The sequence below is a fragment of the Urocitellus parryii genome, chromosome 15, assembly GCF_045843805.1.
Source record: "Urocitellus parryii isolate mUroPar1 chromosome 15, mUroPar1.hap1, whole genome shotgun sequence".
NCBI lineage: Eukaryota > Metazoa > Chordata > Mammalia > Rodentia > Sciuridae > Urocitellus > Urocitellus parryii.
The window spans coordinates 57,931,044-57,952,582 of NC_135545.1; the positions used below are offsets into that span (position 1 = coordinate 57,931,044).

A 21,539-nucleotide genomic window follows, 5' to 3' on the forward strand; every position below is an offset into this window, starting at 1 on the left:
CCACAGTAATTTTTTGAAAATAAAGTCATAATGGGGTGATGTGGTGCACACCTCCACCCACAGCTACTTGGGAAGCTAAAGTGGAAGAATCCCCTTAGAGGTCAGTCTGGGCCACTTAGTGAGACCCTGTCTTAAAATGAAAAATAAAATTAAAAGGGTTGGGGGTTTAGCTCAGTGGCAGAGTGACCCTGAATTCAGTCCAAAGTACTGAAACCAGTCAACCATGCCACTTTACCAGACTCTTCCAGCAGAGACAATGACCACCGTGATGTTAAAGACACTGAGGGTGACCAGATGCCAGTAAGAATGTGAAATGGCATAACCACCATGAGAGAATTTTTAAGTTTCTTAGAAAATTGAACACACTCCATATGATCTACCTATTCTGCTGCTGAGAATTTTGCCTAGGAGAAATAAAGGCGTATGTCCACACAAAGACTTGCGCACAAATGTTCTAGCAGTTTTATTTGTAATATCAAACAGTGGCAACAGCCCAGATGTTTATCAATAGCAATAAAAAGAGTCAACAACTGCTCCCTGCACAACATGAATGAGTCTCAAAGTAACTACTGAGTGAAAGAAGTTTCACAAAAATAAGTACGTACTGTATGAATCCATTTCTAGGAAATTCTAGAAAAGGCAATTTAGTGACAGAAAGTAGAACAGTGGTTGTCTGTAGATAGGGGCAGAAAAGGGCACAAAGAACATTTGAAGACAACAAAAATTAGGTTTTCTACCTTAATTGTGATAATAATTTCTCAAGTTCACATATATGTCAAAATGCATCAAATTGAATACTTATAATGTGCAGTTTATTATATGCCAATTGTATCTCAATAAAAAAGAGATAATAGATTTCAGAGGCTTCCATCCCACAAGTCAAAGCCAACATGTCTATAGCTGGCCCATCATCCCACCATCTTAAGCCCTGTCCTCCTGCCTTCTCTTGGCACAAACTCTAGCTGCAGAACCTGCTTTTGGCTCCACAGCACACCATGCTGCCAGCTCCTCAAGGCCTCTGTGTGGGCAGTTTCTCTTCTGGATGCTTCTCTCCTGCTTACCCTTGGGATCTTGGCTGGAGCATCTGGCCTTCCTGCCCCTCATCCCAGGAGCCACCTCCTCAGCCTTCTTGGTGCTCAATACATCCCTGATTAGTTTGCTTCTTTGCTTATTGCTGTCTGCCCTCCTGGGTTCTGGGGTCTTGTCTGTCTTCTCAGCACCATATTTTGGTGCTCAGTCAGAACATGGTACACAGTTGGTGCTCAATAAATGCATTGTTGAATGAGTGGAGATATGGTCATGACATATACTAGTTAGAGAGAGGCGGACCTTAAATTGTGAGTCAAGTATGGAGTCATCTTGGCTCTCCTTGGAGCTGGACCAGGACCCACTACTTGCACAAACACAGGCTCAGGTCAACAGTTGGTACTAACATGTGGTTATGGAATGGGCTGCCTGCTAAGCGCACTGTCTTCCTCTCAGCCCTGGCCTTGCCTGGGCATTCGACCCTTCTTCAGTCCAGGGCCCAGGACCCGTGAAGGAAGACAACAGATAGCTCGCCTGCAGCTCCTAGCTTCCGGTGGTAGTGGGAGGACAGACAATAAATGAAAACATACAAGATGGGGGCACCAGTCAGTGCTGGAGCTGAGCGTGAGGGAAGGACACCAATGCAGGAGGAAGCCGTGGAGGAGCCTGGGAAGCCAGGGCTGAGGGTGCGGCCTGGCCTGTTGGGAATCAAGGAGAGAGACTGGCGAGGGAGCCCTGAGGTGGAGGCTGGAACAGGCTTCTTTCTCCCAGGATGGCGGTGGCTGCTGAGCTGAGAGTGGACTTGGGAGGAAAGGGGTTGGGGACAGGTGCAGCTGCCATTAAGGGTGGTACAGCTTTGAAGAGGCTGAGTGCCCACTTGGACATGTTGAGTGCGAATGGCTTATCAGACATCCCAGTGATGTCAAGAAGAGCGCTGGAGGAGTGAGTGAGGCATCACTGGGGAGCCATTGACAGAGTTGTTTCTTAGAGTCACCTGTCTGAAGGCATCCAGAAAAGGAGTGAGCAAGGACAGAAGGGGTAAAAGGATCCAGGGCAGAGTCAGAGCACTACAGGGTCCAGAAGCAGGAGACCTGAAGGAGCAGCTGGTCGGGTGGGTGAGCAGGGAAAGTGCCCCCGAAGGACTCTCTGTTCATTCTCCTTTGTTGTGGCCCAGTCCTGGGCTTGCCAGAGGACCATAAGGGCAGGCAGGAGAGAAGCAGGGAGAAGGGCCAGGTGGAAAAGAGTCTTCAGGACAGGGGCCAGGGAGGGACAATCAGACCAGCAGACCAGCAGCCTTAGAGTCCCAGCTCAGTGAATTCCCCTCCAGTATGAACAGGTCTGGAGAGGATGAGCACAAGGCACCAAGTCACCCAGAGCTGGTTGCAATCTTGCCTCACTCCTTATTGGTGATGTCATCTTTGTGAAGTTGATGAGCCACCCCACCTGTAGACCACCCACCTCCAGGCTTGGATAGGGTTAAAAGAGGTGCTCTGGAGTTCCCACTTGGGAGCCCCCAGTTATAGGCTCTATCATCATGGTGCCCTCTTTGAGCAAAGTGGCCATTTCCAGAGTCTTTCCACAGAGACCAGAAACAGGGGCACCAGGCCCCACAGCTGCCCTCCTCTGTCTCAGTTCCTCCCTGCAGGGATAAAGCTTATCCCTGAGCTGGGGGGCAGGACTGTGAGCTGGAGCAACCCTGCTTCTGTCTACAAACTCCCAGAAAACAGTAGTAACTCCAGCCTCTGCAGCAGAGGCTGACTCCCACTGCTGCTGCACTGAACAGCCCCAGCCTCCCTGGGTCGAGGATGGGCTTGAGAGGAAACTGGGGTAGATGAGTGAAGCTACCTGCTCACCAACAGAGAAGACCAACGAGGTCCAGCACAACGTCTGCGGCCTGTTAGGCGGCGGTTCTCGCTTTTCCTCAACCAAGAGGGGTCCTGGCCCCAGACCGGGTCTTGCCATATTGCCCAGGCTCCAACTCCTGATCCTCTGGAGTCACTCTGGAGTGGCTGGGACTGCAGGCATGCCCCTCTCACACACTTTTTCTTTTCTTTTCTTTTTTTTTTTTTCTTTTCTTTTCTTTTTCTTTGAGAGAGAGAGAGAGAGAGAGAGAGAGAGAGAGAGAGAGAGAGAATTATTTAATATTTATTTTTCAGTTTTCGGTGGGCACAACATCTTTATTTTATGTGGCGCTGAGGATCCAACCCAGCGCCCCGCGCAGGCCAGGGGAGCGTTACCGCTTGAGCCACATCCCCAGTCCCACTTTTCTGTTTTAAAGTGATGTGGCTCGGTTTTAACCAGGACTTTTGCAGCCTCCAGACTTACCACGGTGAGCTGTGTCCCCCGGGGCGGGCCGTGGAGGCCGCCGGGCGCCGGGCCGGGCGCGCGCCCTGGGGACCTGGTGTCATGAGCCTCCGGGCCGCAGGCGGCAGCAGCGCGCGGCGGGGCCGGACACAATGTAGCGGCCGAGGCGCGGCGGGTTACAATGTAGCGGCGGCGGCGGCGGCGGAGTTCTGGTGAGCGCCGAGCGGCCTCCGGGCGGCGGGCCCGGCCCGCGGGCGGGGAGCGGGAGCGCTGGGCCTCGGCGCGCACGGCCCGCCCGGCAGGGCCTCCTGAAGCCCGGCTGCGGACGCGGACGCCGGAGCGCAGAGCCGGCGGGAGGCCCCCGCGCGCCCGAGGCAGGGTTCGGACTCGCGGCCCCAGCTGCCCACCCCCTGGTCCTCTCCCGGGAGCGCCAGGCACTTCCATCTGGCAGAGTTTAGGACCTAGACGGAGGGACCTTTCCACCCAGTTAACTGTCACCATCAGTATGGGATCCGGGAGGCCCAAAGACCCGCATCACTGCGCCTTCCTCAGCGATGCTGGGTTGCTCTGAGCCTCGGGTTTCCCCTCTATGAAATGGTGGGCGTGGTGGCAGACTGATCCTCACCAGGACCTGAGCATCCCCAGGGTGCATTCGGGTGGTGGGTGAAGGTGGAGATACGGGTTGGGGGAGGTTTGTCTCTGCAGCTAGCCTCATTGGTGGGTCGTCCTTAGAGGAATGGTAACCCTGTCCCTGGGCACACCGGGGTCCCGGCAGGCCTTGTTTAAGGTACGGATGAAGCGCACTTTGTCCCCCTCCAGGGTGAACTCTCAGGACCTCCAGATGACAGCTGGAATGGTAGCCAGGTGGGCAGGACATGGGGGGTCTGATGCATGGATCCTGAAGATATCCTCAGCTTCAGCTCAGTGTCCCTCTGCCCTGGGGCTCCTCTGGCTACACTCTGGCGTTTCTTTGATTGCTATGTTGGCAGTCACCTCCACGACAAGAGGGGAGATCTCTCGAGGGCAGAGGATAGAGAGTGGGGTTCTTTCCTCTCTCCCCTTTCTTGCCTGTTCCTTTCTAAGTTCAAGCCAGAATAATGGGTGCAGAGCTCTGTGGGGTGACTTTGAAGGGAATGGTTTGCTGGCTCTCTACTAAAGTCAGCAGCTGTACTCTTGCAGCCATGTGCTGGGACATCATCTATCTGCCCTCAGCAGACAGGGAAACTTGATTCCCTGACCAGCCAGGAGAGAAGCTAGCACTGAGAGGTCAAATGACACCACTGCTTCATCCACCACTGCCTCGGTGCCAGGCCTGGGGGTGACAATGCCACTCAGGAGTTGAATAAGAGATGCTGTTTCCTCTGGAGATTGCAGCCCCAAGACAGTTGCTGGGAAGTGTAAAGATATTGAGTCTCAGGCTAAGGTTTGCAGGGAGAGCTCCTGGGGGTGGCTTCCAAGCCCTCTACTCCAATTCCTTTCTATTGGGCTCATTGTCATGTGATAACAGTGATGGTTTTCTCAGCAGCAACTCTGGGCTGCTGACTTTCATGTCTATATGAACATTTAACCTCTCATCCACTTACGGAGGCAGTGTTCTCCCTGACTGTAGGCAATGTGGTCCTGTAGCTCATCACTAGGAAAGCCAGAATTTAAATCAGAGTTGTCATCTCAACAATAATGGTAACAATGATAATAACAAGTTGTAGCTGGTACTTATCATGGGCTTACTATGTGCTGGCCAGTACTTTCAGAACTTTGTATTAACCAATATTTACAATAGGCCCATATGGTACTATCATATCTTCATGTGAGAGATGAGAAGTTGGAAGTAGAGAAATGTGTAGGCTTTTACCCAAGTCATGTAGTGGGGAACTGGCAGAACTGGGGTTTAAATTGGGCTTGCTCATCTTAACACCAAGAGGCAACTAGGGTGAAGAATCAGGTTTTGTTTGGTCTGCAAAAGACAGAACTCTATCCCCAATAACAGTGGTGTGAGTGGAAGTTTGTTTCTGTCTCACTTGAAAGAAACTTTGCAGTGAGTGCTCAGGGCTCAGATGGCGTCTTCTGCAATCTTGTCATTTGGCCATCTGCATTGTGGCTTCTATGTCCCTGCCCAAGGTAGTTGCTCCAGCTCTACTCAGTACAACTTCACCCCAGACAGCAAAAGGGAGGAAGGAAGGACTGCAGAGGACCAGCCCTCCCTTTAAGAATAATTCCCAGAAGTCTTGTGTGATCTTTTTGTTCATTTCCTATTGGTCAGAACAGTCACATTACCATGTCTAGCTGCAGGAGAGACTGGGAAATCATGTGACAAGCCAAAAAAACGAGGACTCCCTACTCAAGATGAAGGCGTCAGTGAATATTGGGAGTGCATAATCTCTCCCGCTATTCTCTGGGCACTTGGGAGGTGGTTATCAGATGGCTGCCTCTGACTCTGGTGGCCAGTGTGAGCCATCCATAGTCACCAGGTGATAGTGAGAGGCCAGGCTTGAGCCACAGCACCTTCATCCTTTTCTGTACCTTCCAGTTTTGACCCAGGAGCTGCCTGTCAACAGGTGCTGGTTCCTGCCAGACTAGAACTCTGGCTGCCCAACCCATACTCCACGTCAGAGGCATAACAAGCAGGGCAGGATCCACAGGTGGTGTGGAGCTCCTGACTGCAGTGTAAGGACAGCTTGGGGCTGGGGTGGGGCTGTTTAGCTGCCAGTGAGGTGACACTGGGACCCAGGGCAGGGCCTTTCCCTCTGGACTCAGTTCTCTTCCATTTCTTTTGGGTGAGGGAGCAGAGGAGGAGTCACAGGATTGTCTTGCGTAACAGGTATGGAAGAAGCATAACCAGGACCCATGACTTACTGCACAGCTTTGAAAAATTATCTTTTGACTTCCTATGATAGTAAATCTTTTCTGTTTTTGTTTTTTTCTTTCTTTATACAATGGATTTAAACCAGGGTTGCTTTACCACTGAGCCACATCCCCAGCCCTTTTTGTTTTCTACTTTGAGACAGGATCTCACTAAGTTGCTTAAGGCCTTGCTAAGTAGCTGAGGCTGGCCTTGAACTTGTGATCCTCTTGTCTCAGCCTTCTAAGCTGTGTGTGCCACTGTACCCTGCCTATCATAGTAAATCTCACCAAGAGCTTATTTTGTGCTCAACTTCTGTGAACCAATTTCACCTGGAAAGTGGCTGACTTGTGGATGATGGAATGGAGGCAGAGGGAGGCCATGGAGGGAACAGGGCCAGAGAGGTTGAGGAGTGTGACCCAGCTAATTAAGTGGGAGCGTATTTGGCTGCCTGTGTTCCTGCCCAGCCAAAGCCCTTCCTTCCTGCCTGGAGTCCTTGGCCCTATGTGTCCTTAGTTTGTTGAGTCCTGTGACGGGAAAGAACAGTTACTGATCCTTGACTAGGCACTTCCTTCTTGTTACCTTGGAGGACAAGGCACAGAGCTGTGGGAATGTCCCAGGTGATGTGGCTCTCAGCAGGACTGGAACCCAGACCTGAGAGGTGCCAGCAGAGTCTAGAACCTGGAGGCATTCCTGGAGCAGGGGAAGGTGGGCCCTGCCAGTCACACAACCGACAGCCAAGCAGGGTGGGCCCCGCACTGGCTGCAGTTCCAGGAGTTGTGGTGGGAAAGGAGCACCTTAGGTTGGGATGGAGGATCCCAGTTGTAGGAGACGTGTCTCAGGGAAGTTGGCCAACAGCAAGGGCATGGCAGGACTTGGCCAAGTGAGGCCAGTTTAGATGTATGGGGACCCCAGCGCTGGAGCCCTATAGTGTCTGGGGTAAAAAGACCCTGAGCTGGGAGGGAAGACCTTGGGTTCCAGAGCATCTGGCTGGGCACCCCTGGATAAGTCATATACATGACGGACATAGGAAGGGCCTGTCACTGTGGACTTCCCCAGGGGAGCCTGCCAAGGGGCCTGGAGGGGGTCTGCAGGTGGTTGAGGGGGAGTCTGAGGCTGGAGGCTGGAGTGTGGGGATGCTTCCTGAAAGAGGCAGGGGTTTTCGGGAATGGGAGTGCTCCATGGTGAGGCTGGGACCTGGGTCCTCATCTTGCCCTGCCTGGCGTCCGCAGGTGGAATGCTATGGAATATGATGAGAAGCTGGCCCGGTTCCGGCAGGCCCACCTCAACCCCTTCAACAAGGAGCTGGGGCCAAGGCAGCATGAGCAGGGACCTAGTGAGGAGGCCCTGGACATTTCTTCTGAAGGTAGGTGCTGGGGGACTCTGTGGCCCCCTGACCCTTCTCCCAGCCCACCACTTTCCTCCCACTGCCCTCTCCAGCATGCTGGCTTTCTCCCGGAGTGGGTTCCCAAGGGCACAGTCCTTTCTACCTGCTCTGTGGATTGATTGCTTCTGCCTTCTTGCCAGCAGGAGCTTCTGAGGGCAGGGATTTGTGTCTGGTGTGCCACTGCTGGATCCCAGGGCCTGGCACATAGTCCACGCTCAGAGGACACTTGTGGAACAAACTCAGAGCCAAGACTGGTGGGGGAAATTAGCAGGTGGAGCATCCTGTGCAGAGGCCCCTGCTCACCTAGGGTCAGGAGGGTATGAATCCAGGAACTGCAGAGGTGGCCTGCAGGACACACCAGAGTATGGATTTTGTGTTATAACTGTTCAGTGGCTACACCACACACACACACACACACACTTCCTTTTTTTTTAGAAATTCAGTTGCTTTTTTGGCTGTGTAGAATCAGTGCAGAGTCCATGTAGTTATACATGAGGTATCTGCTGTAGAAACTGAGATGTTTCTATAAAGCTATCTTGTGGGCCTCTTTTAGCACCATTGAATACCATTCCACCTCATCATTTTTTTTTAATGTTTATTTTTCGGTTTTGGGTGGACATAATATATTTATTTCACATTTATGTGGTGCTGAGGATCGAACCCAGGCACTTGCACGTTCTAGGCGAGCGCTCTACCACTGAGCCACAATCCCAGCCCCTCCACCTCATCTTTTTGAATTAAACCAAATGGGCATGCAGAGCTGAGCAGGCTCAGCTCCCCAGGGCCTCCTTCCTGTGTCCACCTGCGTCCCACTTCCCAGCTTCCTTCCTGGGGGATGAGGAGCGTGAGAGAGAGCAGGCTGAGTTTTCTTTCCTACCATCCTCTCTTCCTGCAGAGACCCTGCCTGAGCTGCCCCCCGGGGAGCCTGGGTTCCACTGCTCTGAGCGCGTGATGGACCTTGGCCTGTCTGAGGACCACTTCTCCCGCCCTGTGGTGAGGTTTGGGTCTGGGAGGGGAGAGGCGCTGGACCGTGAGGTTTGAGGTGTGCAGTCTTCCCTCCCCAGGGAACCACCATTTTCAGGTGTTGATAGTCCCCTCCTCAGCCAAGTCCCCTGGAGCTCGAATCTGAGCCTGTTTGAGAGCAGATGGAGAAAGCCTGGGTTTGGAGCTTGAGAACCTGGGGCTTCCGCCTTCCTCTAGGCTCCTGCTCCAGATTCTTGGGGAGCCAGTGTGAGGGTTGGTTCCCTTTGGGGTCTTCAGGGGTCTTGTAGATCTGCAGCAGAGTGAGGGTGGATGAGGAAAGCAGGAGGCCTTCCCTGCCTCCCCGCCGCCCAGCACTGAAGGGCCACTCTTGCCTGTTCTACATGAAGTTCTACAAAAGGGTTCCTTTGAGTGAAAAGTGAATGTGGAAGAGCTGGAATCATTTTAAAAGTTAGAAAGCCTTTAGTTTTATGCAAACTATCTCCAACTTTTATTTGAGAGAAACACAGTAAAATCAGAATGTAACTTAAAAAGATTTAGCCAGAAGTCACCGATTCTCATTCATTTTTCATTTTGTATGTGGCCTTAAAACGTTGCCCATGCAGATACAGGTTTCTATCTTTATCATAACATTTTGAATACTTCCTTTTGGCCACAGACTTTCCGAGGAGAAGGGAAGGGTGCGTCTTCTCTTTGCCTGGGTCTCTTAGAGCCCAGCACACCGGTGGATGAGGAAGGCTCCTGAGTGTCCGCCCAACCTGCTCAGCTCCAGGAGCTGCCTCCCTGTGGTCTGTTCTGAGTCTGGGGCTTAGCAAATCCCTGCTAGTCTGGTGGTGGTGGACACCTCCAGGCTCCTTTATTGGCCTTTTTCTGGCCTTGGCAATTGAGCAAGTGGCCATTTCCTCTCCTTTATGACAGCAAGTGTCATTTCCCCAGCTTGCCTCTAAGGGGACGTTCTTTTGAAGTCAGTGTAGCAGTCAGCCACAGTGGTGCGTACTTGTACTCCCAGTGACTTGGGAGGCTGAGGCAGGAGAATTGCAAGTTTAAGGCCGATTTTCTCAGCAACTTAGTGGGACCCTGTCTCAAAAAAAATACCACCACCACCAACAACAACAAACCAGCACTGGGGATGTAGGTCAGTGGTTAAGCGCCCCTGGATTCAACCCACAGTACAAACAAATAAACAAACAAATAGTAAGTGAAATAGTAGAGTCAACAAAACAAAACAAAACAAACAAACCCCAGTCAAATTTCTGAAAGAAAAAAGGAAGTTAGTGTGCTTGTGTGTGGAGGAGTGGGGGTTGGGCTGGGGACCACATCAGCTTCCAGCATGTCAAACAAGCCCTGTGCCACTGAGCGTCCATCCCAGCCCTTGGAAGTTGTATTTTGGAAAGCATCCTGAATTACTAGGTCTTCAGAAATCTGTGGGTAGACTAGTCCAGTTGGGGACAGGCAGTGCAGGATGGATTCTGACTGTGCTGCTAATTCTCCTGGGCTTTGAACAAGTCCTCATCTGGGGGAAGGGCTTGAGGTCTGCTCTGTGCCTAACTGTCCATGAGGACCAGTCTGGCCTCCAAGGGAGAGTCCAAGGAGTGGCCATCTGACTGCTCCCCAACCTGGCAGGGTCTGTTCCTGGCCTCCGATGTTCAGCAACTACAGCAGGCAATTGAGGAATGCAAGCAGGTGATCCTGGAGCTGCCTGAGCAGTCGGAGAAGCAGAAGGACGCAGTGGTGAGGCTCATCCACCTGCGGCTGAAGCTCCAGGAGCTGAAGGTGGGTGCTGGCCGGCTGTGCCACAGGGGGAGCCTAGAGCCAGGGCTGTAGCAGTGGGGACAGGAGCACCAGGGTGTCCTCCAGTTCCTCCCTGGTGCGTCTTTTTGGGCTCTGAGGGGCTGAGATACAAAGGCATCTAGAAATGCAGAGTGAGGGATGGGCCCTTACCCCAAGTGCAGGCTTTTCCCCTCTTGGTGGCAAGGAACAGAAACCTGACCTTAAGTAGCTTCAACGAGAAGGAAAGTATTTTCTTGTTAATCCTGCCCTCTTTTGTTCTGCTTTCCGTGTCTGCCCCCTCCTCAGCAGCCCGCGGACAGGAGATGCAGACACGGGCCCAGCAAGGCAGCCGGGCTTTGCAGCAGAGGACAGCTTTCTTTTCTTTCTTTCTTTCTTTTTTTTTTTTTTTTTTGGTTCTGGGAGGGAACTGGGGCCTCCTGCCAGTTAGGCAAGTGCTCAACCCCTGAGACAGCCCCCGTCTGAAGCTCCCCTTTGTCAGTGGTGAGGGCAGAAGTCAGTCCTGGGCCCTCCTGACCTCTGATGGGCTGGTCCTGCCACATGGCCAGGCCTGAAACCAGCACAGCACTGTGCCAGCTCTGGTCAGGTGCCCCACTGAAGCAAGTGAGTGGGGCAGTACCTCTTGGAGCCACATCCTCCTCCCTGGATGAGGAGGAGGAGTTTCCTGACCGGAGAACAGAAGGAGGTAATGAATCCCAGAGTCCAAAATCCCTAGGTGTCCACTGCAGGCCGATTGTTCCTCGGCTTGGCTGTCATTGTGTGCCCTGCAGTGACCCACAATGTGTGTGTGGCCACAGCCTCACTGATTTCCTAAAGAAGACTCCACATCAGGAGACCCTGGGAAATCAGTAAGGCTGTGGCCACACACAATCCAAAAACTCAGTGGTTTAAAGGAGATTGGTGTGTGATTTTCCTCATGAAAACCCCCCAGTGGTCCAGGGCCTGTGTGACAGGTGATGGTGTTGAAGACCCGAGTCATCCTTTTTCATGGCTCTGCCATTCCCTGGGAGAGTCCCCAAGGGCTCCACACCACTTCGCTTTGGTCTGCACCCAGCCGGCAAAGGGAGAGTAGATCCTTCCTGCTCACAGGGCAGACCCAGGTGGCAAGTGGCTGACTGGGCTGCCGGGAAATGGAGTGGGTGGCCTGTGATCTGCCCCTGACTGACCGTCTTCCTACGGCTAATGGGAACTCGCACTCTATAAGCAGTGCCTGGAGGAAGTAAGTGGAGGGGCTGGAATAAAGGAAAGGAGTTGAAGCCAACCCACTGGTGGCCCTTTCCTGGCTCTCTGTCTGTAGGACCCCAATGAGGATGAGCCCAACATCAGGGTCCTGCTTGAGCACCGCTTCTACAAGGAGAAGAGCAAGAGTGTCAAGCAAACCTGCGACAAGTGCAACACCATCATCTGGGGACTCATTCAGACTTGGTACACCTGCACAGGTAGGCCCAGACTGAGACCCACTCCTACTGGATAAGCAGTCTAGGTCTCTGGGCAGGGCAGAGAAGTCCAAAGCTCTGCTTCCAGATGTGGGTCATGTTCAGGTGAATCCTCTAGAGTGTACACCGTGGACCAAGACCTACTGTGTGCTGGAGATACAAGGAACAGTTAGGGGCAAAGATCCTGCCTTCACTGGCCTGCATCCAGATCCAAGCTGTCCAGTACAGTGGTCACTAACTCTACATGGCCATCAAATTTAAACAGGAATAAATCAGTGGTACTGTCTACATTGCGAGTGCTCAGTAGCCACCTGAGGCTGGTGGCTGCCACACTGGACAGTATAGAGAGAACATTTCCATCACTGCAGAAGATTTCCTTGGTGGAAATATCAGACTAGTAAATGACATGGTAGTAAAGAAAAAAGGGAAAGGGAATAGGACATATGGTGGGTAGAGTGGGTACCACTTTAGGGTGCCCACGTGACATTTAAGCAAATGCTTGGAGGTCAGGGAGCAAGGCAGGGATGTACCTAGGGAGGGGTGTTCTGGTTGAGGAAGCCAGGTGATGAAGGGTCCCATGGTTGAAGTCTTCAAGGAGGAGCAGAAGACAGCGACTAGAGCGTCCTGTGTGAGGAGGTGTGGTGAAGTTGGCTTGTTTGTAGAGCCATAGGTACTTGACTGCTTTAGACGCTGGCTGCTGAGTTGAGCAGGGTGGGAGAAGGGGGCAAAGCCGGAAGGAGAGGTGAGTAGAAGGGGGAGGGTACAAAACTCTGATGGGTACGATGGAGTGAGAGGTGGCTGAGGCCATGCCAGCTGGGGGTTTGGGTGTGCAGTGTAAAAGATAAGGGGAGTTGGCATGACTCATGGTGTCCGGGCTCAGCTGTGGATGGATGGAGTTGCTGAAAACCAGAGGGGAAACAGGACTGGGGATGGAACAGAAGAGTGAGAATTCCACTTGGAAAGCTTGGGTTTGGTGGGTGGGAATGGCAGGTTGGCCCCAGGACATGTGTGTCTCGAGTTGAGAGATAAGGCTCAGGGAACTGTGAGGATCTTTCAGGCACTTCTGGGGCAATGCCACCATAAGGTCTTGGATTGATCTGGACACTGCAGCAGAAATGTGCAGGATGCAGAGTGGTCCTGCTGAAGGTCAGCCTGTGCTGCAGGACCCTCCTCTCCACTTCTAAGAGGCCTGGTTGTTCCCACCTAGGGTGTTACTACCGCTGCCACAGCAAGTGCTTGAGCCTCATCTCCAAGCCCTGCGTGAGCTCCAAAGTCAGCCATCAGGCTGAGTATGAGCTGAACATCTGCCCTGAGACAGGGCTGGACAGCCAGGATTACCGCTGCGCTGAGTGCCGGGTGCCCATCTCTTTGCGTGAGTGGTGGCAGGGAGAACAGGGTGTGGGAGCTGTTCCAGCAGGGGTAGTGGAAGGATTGAGTGAGGGTCTGGGGGTCAGTCCCTGCTCCCTGTCTTTGGGAAATGACTGACAATTGCATTTCTGACTAAAAGCCAGCTGAGGTTCTAGCTATTTCCTGACTTGCCCACATCTCTACCTCAGCTCTGTGGCCCCTTGTGACAGGAAGCCCACCCAGGCAGGGACCAGGAGAACCACAGGCTAGCCATACAGAGTGGGTGTTTTGAGACTCACCAGCATTCATTCATGGGTCCCACGAGCGGTCCTGGAGTGGGATCCTCCTGCCCTGTGTAAATGGTGATCAAACCGAGGGCATAAGCCCCTCAGCCTCGTGGCTTAGGGGTGGTAGGTCTGGTCTGGAGGGTGGGATCACTGACCCTGCTTTCTGTTTTCCGTGGGCTGTGGGCTGCCAGTGACCTTGACTGGCTGATCCCCACAGGGGGCGTGCCCAGCGAGGCCCGTCAGTGCGACTACACAGGCCAGTACTACTGCAGCCACTGCCACTGGAATGACCTGGCCGTCATCCCGGCACGAGTGGTACACAACTGGGACTTTGAGCCCCGCAAGGTGGGGGTTGGGGACAGGGAAGAGGGCCTGGGGAGGGAGAGCCAAATGGCAGGCCAGCGGTGGGTGTGTCCCGTGGCCAGCAGGCACGTGTGGGCGGGATTTGGCTCCCTGGGCTGGCGTGGTCACCCCACCACCCTGCAGGTGTCTCGCTGCAGCCTGCGCTACCTGGCGCTGATGGTGTCCCGGCCAGTGCTCCGACTCCGGGAGATCAACCCTCTGCTCTTCAACTACGTGGAGGAGCTGGTGGAGATCCGGGTGAGGCTAGGGGCGGGCAGGATGCTGTATCTGATGGATTCAGTTTTCTAGCCGTGGAGGGCCACAAAATGTGTGTGCAGAGGAGAGGTACTGCTTAGGTTCAACTGGCCTGCTTGGCTGCCCTGCAGATTGACAGTGCTGACACTGTCCTGGAGCAATCTGATGCAGGCACGGAGGCGATTTTTTAATTTCTAGTAGTCTTATTAAAAAAGTAAAAAGAAACAGGTGAAGATGTTTACTAATATATTTTATGTAACCCAGTGTATCCAAAAGGTGATTTAAATGTGCAATCAATATGTAAAATTATTGATCTATTGTACCCTTTGTGTGTGCCACATCTGAGAATGCCAGTGTGTGCTGCACACTTAGTACAGACCAGCTATGTTCACCTGCTCTGCGCCGCCAGGGAGAGCTGGGACTGAGGGCAGACTGAGGCTCTGTCCAGGTAGGAGGTGCCACGTTGCCTCAGGCAAGGTGGGGGACAGGGTTAGTTCCCATGTCACCTGGGAGAGGACCAATAGAGCAGGTTGAGTCGCTGATGAGAGATGTGGGATCCAACTGGAACCTCAGTTCCGTGCTGGATGTGGACCAGTATTGCCCTGACGGGTGCATTGCAGGCCTGGGGAGCTGGGATTCGCAGAGTGGCTGGGGGATTCTGTGGGCAACAGTAAATGAACCTCAAGATCTTGACGTGAGTGTGGCTGGAACTCTCGGATCTGGGACCATCCTGGGGAAACTGAGGGTACCTCCCCATTCCCTGCTCATCTTGTTGCCACGCAGACTGTAAACTGAGGCCACCTAGTGGACATGACCCCATCAAACCAGCACAGGGCCAGTCCCTTTGCCTTGCTGACGAGGTCATGGTGAGGGGCCATGACCACCTTTCTGGATCTGTGTGCCCCTAACGGTGTCCTATATGCCTCCCCTCTGCCCTAGCTGAGGAGTTAACCTGCTCCCTTGTCCACAGAAGCTGCGCCAGGACATTCTGCTCATGAAGCCATACTTCATCACTTGCAAGGAGGCCATGGAAGCTCGTCTGCTACTGCAGGTCAGACTCTCAGAGGGACTGGCCCCAAAGAGCCAGGGTGATGGAATCATCTCACACTCAGAACTTTTCAGATAACTTGGTAGTTGTGGATGTTTGGCTTGTAGCAGTCTGGGCCTCCCAAACTGTGCCGGAACACCAGGTTGATAATAAGCCATCAGGTAGTCTACCCACAGAAGTGTTCTTTGATGATTTCAGTTTTGGAAACAGATGAGTAAGATATCCTTCAGCCTTCATGTGAGTCTCCACGGGGGTGAACCTGGCCCAGCTTCCTCCCACAGGAGAAACACAAGTTGTCTTTTTTTGTTGATATTTTTAATTTTTATTTATACATTTTTATGTGGTACTTAGGATTGAACCCAGTGCCTCACACATGCTAGGTGAGTGCTCTACCAGTGAGCCACAACCCCAGCCCAGGAGGAACCCAAGTTTTATTTTATTTTTTCATTTATTTTTTAGTTGCAGATGAACACCATATCTTTATTTTATTTTATGTGGTGCTGAGGATCGAACCCAGGGCCTCACACATGCTAGGCAAGCGCTCTACCGCTGAGTCACAACCCCATCCCAAACACAAGTTTTAAAACTCACCTGTTTGGGGCTGGGGATGTGGCTCAAGCGGCAGCGCGCTCGCCTGGCCTGTGCGCGCCCGGGGTTCGATCCTCAGCACCACATACCAACAAAGATGTTGTGTCCGCCGAAAACTAAATAAATAAATATTAAAAACAAAAACAAAAAAACTCACCTGTTTGGGGCTGGGCCTGTGGCTCAGTGGTAGAAGGCTTGCTTAGCATTTGTGAGGCTCTAAGTTCCATCCCCAGCACCACATAAACATAAATGAATAAAACAAAGGTCTTGTGTTCAACTGCAACCAAAAGAAATATTTAGAATAAACCGCCTGTTTATTCTTCAACCAACATTCACGACTCTGGTCTGGATTCTGAAAACAGTGAATAGGACAAGCAGGAGAGTTCTGTACCCTTGGAGAGTGCCCATCAGTCAGGAATTCAAGAAAAATGAGTGTATGTCAGAGATAGGCACAGTGGACAAGAGAAAGCAGGGAAGGGGACAGGGGGTGTGGGGCAGGTGCCAAGCAGGGGAACTGGGACCAGGAAGAGGGACAGCCAGAATTGGGAAGGACTGGAAGAGGGGAGTAGTGGGACCACCACTGTGGCTGAAGGGGCATCAGAGGGGCATATAGACCCAGAAACATGGCCTTGGCTCCGTGACCCTCTTAGGCGTCCCCAGGCTCCTGGATTCTGTTCTTGAGCCCACACACAGGTACCTTCCTCAGCACCCTGAGCCCTGACAATGGGAGTGGCCTGGGTGGAGGGGAGGGCCCTTGCTCTGTGCTTGGGGTAACATCTTCTGGCTCACAGCTCCAGGACCGGCAGCACTTTGTGGAGAATGATGAGATGTACTCCATCCAGGACCTGTTGGATGTCCACCTGGGCCGCCTGGGCTGCTCGCTCACTGAGACTCACACACTCTTCGCCAAGCACATCAAGCTGGACTGTGAGGTGGGTCTCCATAGCCCTCCATGGTTGGGGTCTGGACCAGAGGGGCCATGAAGCTGCTCTTTGGCCCTCCAGACTCGAGAGCTGGGATTGGCAGAAGCAGCAGCTGGGTCCAGCCTATCCATGGCCCGAGCTGGCACCTACCTGCCCACCTTCAATTCCCACACTGTTTCCCCTTCCTACCAGCGGTGCCAGGCCAAGGGGTTCGTGTGTGAGCTCTGCAGAGAGGGCGATGTGCTGTTCCCATTTGACAGCCACACATCTGTGTGTGCCGACTGCTCAGCCGTCTTCCACAGGTGGGTGTGGCCTGGACCCAACTTCAGCCTGGGTGCTGAGCTCAGCTGTGACTCTGTCTGCCCTCAGCTGTGGCTGGTCTGTGTGAGCCTCACTGCTGTCCCCGAGAGACAGGGAAACAGACCTTTGGGCCTTGGCTGATTCTAAGAGATGTTAGATCCTGGTGTCTGACTAAATTAAAAATCCTATGAGGGATGAATGCCCACGGAGCTGGGAAGGGACTGCTGCGGCCCAGAGGGCCCTGCACTTGCTCCCTTCTGCACCAGTGGCATTCCCTCTCTCAGTCAGCACAGGCCGAATGTTCCCAAGCTTTAGTTCCTGAAACCCTTAGTGCCTCAGTTACTTAAAAAAACAAACAAACAAACAAACTGACACTTTTGATTCCTAAGTACCTATGTCCAAACAGCGTTATAAGGATTTATGTCCTGAAGATTTATTTAGTGGCTGTTTGGAAAAATAATACACATAAATTAGAAGAAAAGCATTTTGAATTTTGTTGTTCAATAGGTATCATTTTCTACTAATGATACATGTGTACCTGCTGGGCCCTGAAGTCAAGTGGGACACTATTCCCCATGTTCTGCCCACACGGATTTTTGCTGGGCATCTGCTGTTTATCATAGCAACTGATGACATCTCAGCTCTACACAGCTAGGGAGTCACAAAATTCCCTTGAGCTAGTAGTCTGCATGTGCCTCACAGACTTCAAATATTGCTGTGTTCTCTTCAAAGAGGTGAATGAGCTTGTAGAGCCCCACACACTCTCTGCAGTGCCCTGGCATGCCTTGACACACAGTTTAGAACCAGGGGTAGAAGCACCAGAGTGGCATGAACAGGTAGAGACAGTCAAGTAGCTACAGGTGTGGAGCCTAGGTGTGACTGCCTGGCGGAGCCCCACTAACTCGGAGCCTGCCGCGTTGGGTAATGTGTGGACCTTAGCACAGGCACATTCGATGGCCTCAAGGTTAGTGACACCTGGATGAAGACCCTGCTCCTGTCCTGTGGTACTGGACATCTGTGAGCCTGTCTCTGGGTTTGTAGAGGGTTAATGGAAGCTAACTTAGGAGGCTGTGAGAGTCCCATGGAATAATTCTACATGCAGAGTCCTAGCCTGCCTTTCTGCCCCCAGGGACTGCTACTACGACAACTCAACCACCTGCCCCAAGTGTGCCCGGCTCAACTTGAGGAAGCAGTCACTCTTCCAGGAGCCCGATCCAGACTTGGATGCCTAGAGCCCTGGGCACACCACCTGCCTCTCTGGCACCCACCCCACTGGCATTGCAAAGCCAGGGTGCTGTTTCTGCCCTGAAGACCCTTTGGGTGCATCCCTTGGATGTCTTCACTCCTGCTGGGCCAGAAGTGGGTGAGCAGTGCCCACCAGGACTGATGCTCTCCAGGTGCTGGCTGGACTTGGGGCATCTGCACCTGGCTGTTAACTTGGTGTGCTGCTGTGAGGGGTCACACTGTAGCCCCTACCCTCCACCGCCACTAGAGGATTCCTTGGTCAGGGTGAGACTTTCTAGGGGGATAGGGAAGGACCTCTTACTTCCCCAATCCCCTAGGGCCAAGGCTTCTGGGTTCTAGAGATGTCCCTCCCTGCTCCTGTCCAAGCCACTCTGCAACTGGTCAGGTAAAGACCCCCAGAGGGCTTCAGAGGAGTGGCCAGTGAGACCTGAGCCTGCCAGCTGCATACATCCAGCCTTGGGCTTTGGATTCTACCTGAAGACCAACCCTCCTGGTCCCTTGCCTCTTTGGGAGCTTCTGGTCATCCCTGGCTGGGGCTCTTCAAGGTGGTGTCCATGGCCCCACCTGAGGTCCTTCTGAGTCGTCCAAGGGCCGTCAGTCCATTGGGTCCCTGCCCTCCCTGATCAGGAAAGGGCAGCTTCCTGCTGAGGGGCTTCTCCTGGTGGGTGTGCTTGCTGCTGCTCTTGCTCTGGCCCAGCCCCCTTATCCTGGTGCTCTGAGATGAGTGGTGGTGGGCCCAGCCCAAGAAGGGTGTCCTGGCCTCCGGTGTAGCAGGAACTGGGTCCCTGGAGGAGGTTCCAGGTCAGGTAAAGGAGTCGGGTACAATAGGCCTTGTGGCATTCCTTGGGATCACATTTGTCCCTGGAGCTTTGTCTTGCTGCCAGTCTGGGAAGAGTTCCAGAGAGCTCAGAGATGACCATCCAGAAAGTTTTGGTTTGGGGCCTGAGGCCTGAGAAATGGGAATATTTGCTGGAGGAAGAACGAAGCAGGAGGTGTAGAGCTCATGCAGGAATGTCCAGACCTGGAAGGTGGGTAGGACCCAGGCTTTTCAGTGGGAAAGCCACTCCCAGCCTTGGGGTTTGCACCTTACAGGCCCTAGGGATGGGGATGTTGCAGGAGGGGATGTCAGGACATGGTCTCCTAGTCGTCTGTCCCTGGACAGCTGGGGTTGCTTTTGTCTGTCCCTTTCCTCCCCACCCGAGACTGTGCTTGGCTTTGGACATACACAGGTGGTGGGCAGAAGGCAGGTGATGGCTATCCATCACCTGTGACTAACCCCAGAGACACTTCAGCCAGCAGGACACAGCCCAGCTTGCTGGCTCATTCTGGGGGTGGGGGTGGGGGTGAAACAGCACCCTCCTGGTCCGGCTGTGCCACCAGTTGGCTTGAGGCAAGGCGCTTGCTGTGTTTTGCCTCAGTTTCCCCATCTGGAAAATGGGGAAAGTGGTATTGACCTACCTCAGGGTGGAACAGTGACAAGGGGACACTGTTGAAATTCTTTAAGGAGTGTGACATGAGGTCGGGTCAGTGGTGGGTCCCTATCCTGCTTCCCCTTTCTCTTTGGGATTGAATGGGGGGGGCAAAGGCTAAGTGCCCTTTTCCTATACCCCTAAATCTGCATGTCTATCACTACTGCATCACATTTCTGTCACGTGGATATTGGTCATTCCTGAATCTCCTGTGTAGTCAACATCACATTATTCTAGTTACAAAGTATTATTCCTTAGAAAACATCTGTAGGCTGGCATTTGTTGGACAAAGCGTTGGCTCCCACTTTTTAGATATTCCCCACTCCTCCCACTACTACTGTGCTTTTTTTAAACTTACCTCTATACCTTGTCCCCTAACACCTCTTCTCTACCTTTCTGGATGACAGTCGTCTTTAATTAGAATCATGTGTGGGACCTTCTACTAGTCACAGCATGATAGGAAGAACCACAGCCAGAAGTTGATTTGCATGGCCAGCATCTTATAGAAGACTACACCCAAAGATACCCATAGCGTGAAACACGGATGGCCTGAGGAAGGCCCAGTCACAGTAATGCCACCATCTGTGTCTTATTAAATGTATTCTCTAGACTCTGGTGTGTGTGGTGAATCTGGGATAAAGCAGAGTTGTTTGACATAAAAGCCAACATCAGGGGTAGGAAACCTCATGGCCTTCCCCTCCAGCAGGCTTAAATGTACCTGGTTTTGGGTGAAGTTGGAAGAAGTGCTTAAGATGGGGCTGGGGTTGTGGCTCAGCAGCGGAGCACTTGCCTAGCACTTGCGAGGCCCTGGTTCGATCCTCAGCACCACATAAAAATAAATAAATAAAATGAAGGTATTAAAAAAGAAGAAGAAGAAGTGCTTAAGATGGTGTCAGACAGATCAAGACCTGAGCCTTCTCTGGTGGTGTGTGGAGAACTTGCATAATTTATCTCAGCCTTCATTTTGATGAGCTGGGATGACCACACAAATCTCCAGGAAGCATTTGGCACTGTGCCTTCCATGTAGAAAATGCTCTGTAAATAGCAGCTATGTTTCTCTGAAGTCCTCAGGACTGGCTCAACAACAAGCTGTGGTAGACTGGCCCATCACATAATCATGACATGTTCATCCAGAGTCCATTCTGGCTCTCAGGAACATCATCCATCTTCACAAGCCAAACCCATTAGAAAGGCCCTCACTGCAGCTCAAGGCCCTGGAATGGGGGTTATTAATGGATGGTCTTCATGAGATTCATAAATCCCCTTCCAAATTAGATTGAAAACTCTAGGTATGCATTTTTTTTTCTGCAGAGATGGGATCTACAGTTTTGAACAGGATCTCAAAGGGGCTATGATCCAGATTACATCAGGACTCTGCTTTAGAAAGTGTCTTTATACATCATCCATATGTAACTGCATCCAGATGGACTAGTATGCTGCAACTCTCTGCCCCAGAGAAGCCTAAGAGCACGTCCACTTCTTTCCTTCTATTGGAGCACCCTTAGAAGGGTAAGAGGAAGGGCTTTCCAGGGCAATTGTGGACTGGGATGCTGACTGTGCCTCCAACAACTCAGTAGCTAAAGTTGCACTTGGGACATGAGATAGAGAGTGCAATTTCCCCCCTTTCAGATTATGCTTTTTTATGTTTTCACTTTGGCAAATTGAAATTTACAGGAAAGTTGTAAAAATCTCCCCATTTGCCACCTCCTGGATTCTCTAAATGTTAACATCTGGCGCCACATGCTATTCTCTTCCTTCACACATTCTGCTCTGAGACATTGGACATCAAGCTGCAAACAGCTTGCTTCTATACTCTTCCTTTTCTGTGCATATGTGTGTATACCCACTCCACAGAGACACTGCCTTTCATGGCCAAAGTGCAACCATCAAAGGAAATTAATACTGACAGTACTATAAAACTTATAGCAAATCTTATTCAGATTTTGCAAGTTTTCTATTTTATGGTCAACCCTC

The 21,539-nt window shown here is 52.2% G+C and overlaps 1 protein-coding gene across 8 annotated transcripts; it reads left to right on the forward strand.

The window, feature by feature from the left end:
• The first annotated feature begins 3,484 nt into the window (after positions 1 to 3,484).
• Def8 (differentially expressed in FDCP 8 homolog) lies at positions 3,485 to 20,175 on the forward strand. Of its 8 annotated transcripts, none has more exons than XR_013342432.1 (14): positions 3,611 to 3,709; positions 4,150 to 4,194; positions 7,402 to 7,535; positions 8,452 to 8,549; positions 10,161 to 10,310; positions 11,623 to 11,764; positions 12,969 to 13,133; positions 13,613 to 13,740; positions 13,882 to 13,995; positions 14,963 to 15,043; positions 16,420 to 16,560; positions 16,744 to 16,853; positions 17,981 to 19,124; positions 19,973 to 20,175. XR_013342432.1 is itself a non-coding variant. In XM_077792762.1 (13 exons), exons 2-13 carry the CDS (start codon positions 4,172 to 4,174, stop codon positions 18,081 to 18,083), a joined length of 1,386 nt encoding a protein of 461 aa, XP_077648888.1. In that variant the 5' UTR covers positions 3,610 to 3,709; positions 4,150 to 4,171; the 3' UTR covers positions 18,084 to 20,175. The 8 variants fall into 8 exon arrangements, 6 of the variants coding, with proteins under 6 accessions (XP_077648889.1, XP_077648888.1, XP_077648892.1 ...); XR_013342434.1 differs by having other exon boundaries at positions 17,981 to 18,214; XM_077792762.1 differs by having other exon boundaries at positions 3,610 to 3,709; positions 14,966 to 15,043; positions 17,981 to 20,175.
• Positions 20,176 to 21,539: the final 1,364 nt, after the last annotated feature.

Coding starts and splice junctions, on each gene's coding strand:
- Def8 (XM_077792761.1), top strand. CDS start 4,172: ATGACAGCTGGAATGGTAGCCAG. Junction 4,195..7,401: donor ACAGCTGGAATGGTAGCCAG/GTGGGCAGGACA, acceptor TGGCGTCCGCAG/GTGGAATGCTATGGAATATG. Junction 15,044..16,419: donor AAGCTCGTCTGCTACTGCAG/GTCAGACTCTCA, acceptor TCTGGCTCACAG/CTCCAGGACCGGCAGCACTT.